The 2070-nt window shown below is 50.0% G+C and overlaps 1 protein-coding gene across 1 annotated transcript; it reads right to left on the bottom strand.

Moving 5' to 3' along the window:
• Window positions 1-445: 445 nt before the first annotated feature.
• Window positions 446-1733, bottom strand: LOC125543122 (glutathione S-transferase 1). The gene is made up of 3 exons (XM_048706374.1): window positions 1488-1733; window positions 1353-1401; window positions 446-1243 (listed from the first exon to the last, which is right to left on the bottom strand). The coding sequence occupies exons 1-3, from the start codon at window positions 1635-1637 to the stop codon at window positions 753-755; spliced, it is 690 nt and encodes a 229-aa protein (XP_048562331.1). The 5' UTR covers window positions 1638-1733; the 3' UTR covers window positions 446-752.
• Window positions 1734-2070: the final 337 nt, after the last annotated feature.

Raw genomic sequence — 2070 nt, 5'->3', positions numbered from 1 at the left:
GTATGTAGTCACTTGTTGGAATTTTTAAAAAGATTTATATTTGAGAACAGAGGGAGTATATAGTACAGCATGCATATGCATGGTCTCGATGAAACCGAAGTGATGCTAGAGGTGCGTTGGTTTTTATCCACTACTTGGAATAAAAATCCACGAAAATACTACTAGTATCCACTGCTTACTTGTTGGAGGCGTGGAAGCGTGGGTGCGAGCCCTGCTTGCCTCGGTCCTTTGTTCGTTGGTACGGACCCGAAACACGCCCTTTAATTCTCTTTCCGAAGCGAATTAAACGGCAATCGCGACTTGTAATAAGTAAACGAACTGCTAAGTCGGTGGTTTGGAAAACAAAATCTGGACGCCAAGATTGATGGATGCATGGGCAGATTGAAAGGTGGTTTGGCGTATTTCCTACTACGATTTCACGGCTAGAGAGCCATGCACATACACGTATCCAAGATGTAGTATATATATTTGCTTTGGATCCATTATGATCTCTAGTACTAGGACGTACGGATTAGCAGCATTGACCAGTCCGTTGTTTATTTACTAATAGTGCACAAATTAAAGCAAGGAATCCAGGCTCGCACGAACAGAAGCGCAAGCGGACTCCTCGTGCTGCTGAAACTGAAAGCGTATACTCGATTGAACTAGACGGGCAGATGATCACCCACAGCCACGGGAGGTCTCTTCTCTTGAATGGAATCATCACCGGCACGGCACGGCACGGCACACACCCGCGCGGAGTGCATAGACATCTAGTACTGCGCACCTAGCTTAAACTCGGTAGGCATATGCTTGCAGACCCTCTGCACCGCCGGCCTGGCCATGAGCATCTCCCACCAGGCCTTCACCTTGGGGTACTCATCAAACACCTTGGCGTACGGGGTGGTCATGAAGTAGAAGGTGAACGGGATGTGGTTCAGATCGGCGAAGCTGATGGAGTCCCCGGCCAAGTACCTGCTCTTCTCCAGCCGGGCCTCGTAGATCCCCAGCACGCCCCTCAGCCGCTCCAGGCTCTCGTCCACGACGCTCTGGTTCGGCGTCGCACCACCGCCAGGGATGATGAAGGGAATGATGATGCACTCGAACACCACCGGCGAGATGGCCGGGTAGTACTGCTGGGCCTCCACCTCCGTCCACATGTCCACCACTGCTAATTCTTCGATTCCGCTGTTTTCTCCGAGGAGGTCCAGGCCGGCTGTCCCCCCGTACTTGCGGAGGATGTACTTGGCGATGGCGCGCGACTCTGCACTCACTCATCCATTTGTTAGACTAGAGAAACGAACCAATGGATTTTTAACATGATACTCTTAGACAGGAATGATTCGTGTGTACTGATGTGTTAGAAGGCTCACCGAACAGGACGAGATCGCCATCTTGGAACCCAGGCATCTTCGCAAACGGCTGCAAGGAAGAAAAACACGTAGCATCTCTGTCAGAAATCATCACCTGAACCTGATACGGTGACGGACTAATTGTCGTCTGCTTACGTTTAGCTGGACGTGTTGGGGCCTCTTGTGCTCGCCGGCGACGAAGTCGATGGGCACGAGCTCGTACTCGGCGCCGACCTCCTCCAGGAAGAGCATCACCCGTGCGACGTTTGTCAACATCGGGTGCCCGAACACCTTCACCGGAGACATGTTTGTCCGTGAACGTACGTGATGGATGCTCTACAGGCAGGAGAAGGAGCAAGACTCTGCTCTGTAGCGTGCGCGTGTGCGTGTGTGTGGAGGAGGCCTTGGATGTTGATCTCCATTTATACGCAGAGCAGGGAGCACCACACCCGGCCCGCGTGGCCCAAGGAAATAACAAGGCTACATCGACTTTTTAGCTAGTGTATAGATCTGCTTTATTTCATTTCTATCAAAAAAAAAATATGAAATGATGAGTGCCAAATGAGCTCTTAAATCATTTAGACCGGATAGAGTAAGTAATCATCTTTGTTAGTTTATCGCATACTCCCTCTATTTCATACTGTGGTGTAAAGAAAGTACTAGTTAGAAATACGTGCGTTGGTACGGATTAGAGAAAGAACTACTCCCTCCGTTCATTTTTGTAGATCACGGAACCAAT

The sequence above is a fragment of the Triticum urartu genome, chromosome 3 (assembly GCF_003073215.2).
Source record: "Triticum urartu cultivar G1812 chromosome 3, Tu2.1, whole genome shotgun sequence".
Taxonomy (NCBI): Eukaryota; Viridiplantae; Streptophyta; class Magnoliopsida; order Poales; family Poaceae; genus Triticum; species Triticum urartu.
This window is presented reverse-complemented; position numbering and strand designations above follow the sequence as displayed.

What these genes read in the sequence shown, in the direction of transcription:
- LOC125543122 (XM_048706374.1), bottom strand. Translation starts at nt 1,637, where the DNA reads ATGTCTCCGGTGAAGGTGTTCGGGCACCCGATGTTGACAAACGTCGCA. An exon ending in CCCAACACGTCCAGCTAAAC is followed by an intron (nt 1,402 to 1,487) that starts GTAAGCAGACGA and finishes TCTTCCTTGCAG; the next exon opens with CCGTTTGCGAAGATGCCTGG. An exon ending in TGGCGATCTCGTCCTGTTCG is followed by an intron (nt 1,244 to 1,352) that starts GTGAGCCTTCTA and finishes GAGTGAGTGCAG; the next exon opens with AGTCGCGCGCCATCGCCAAG.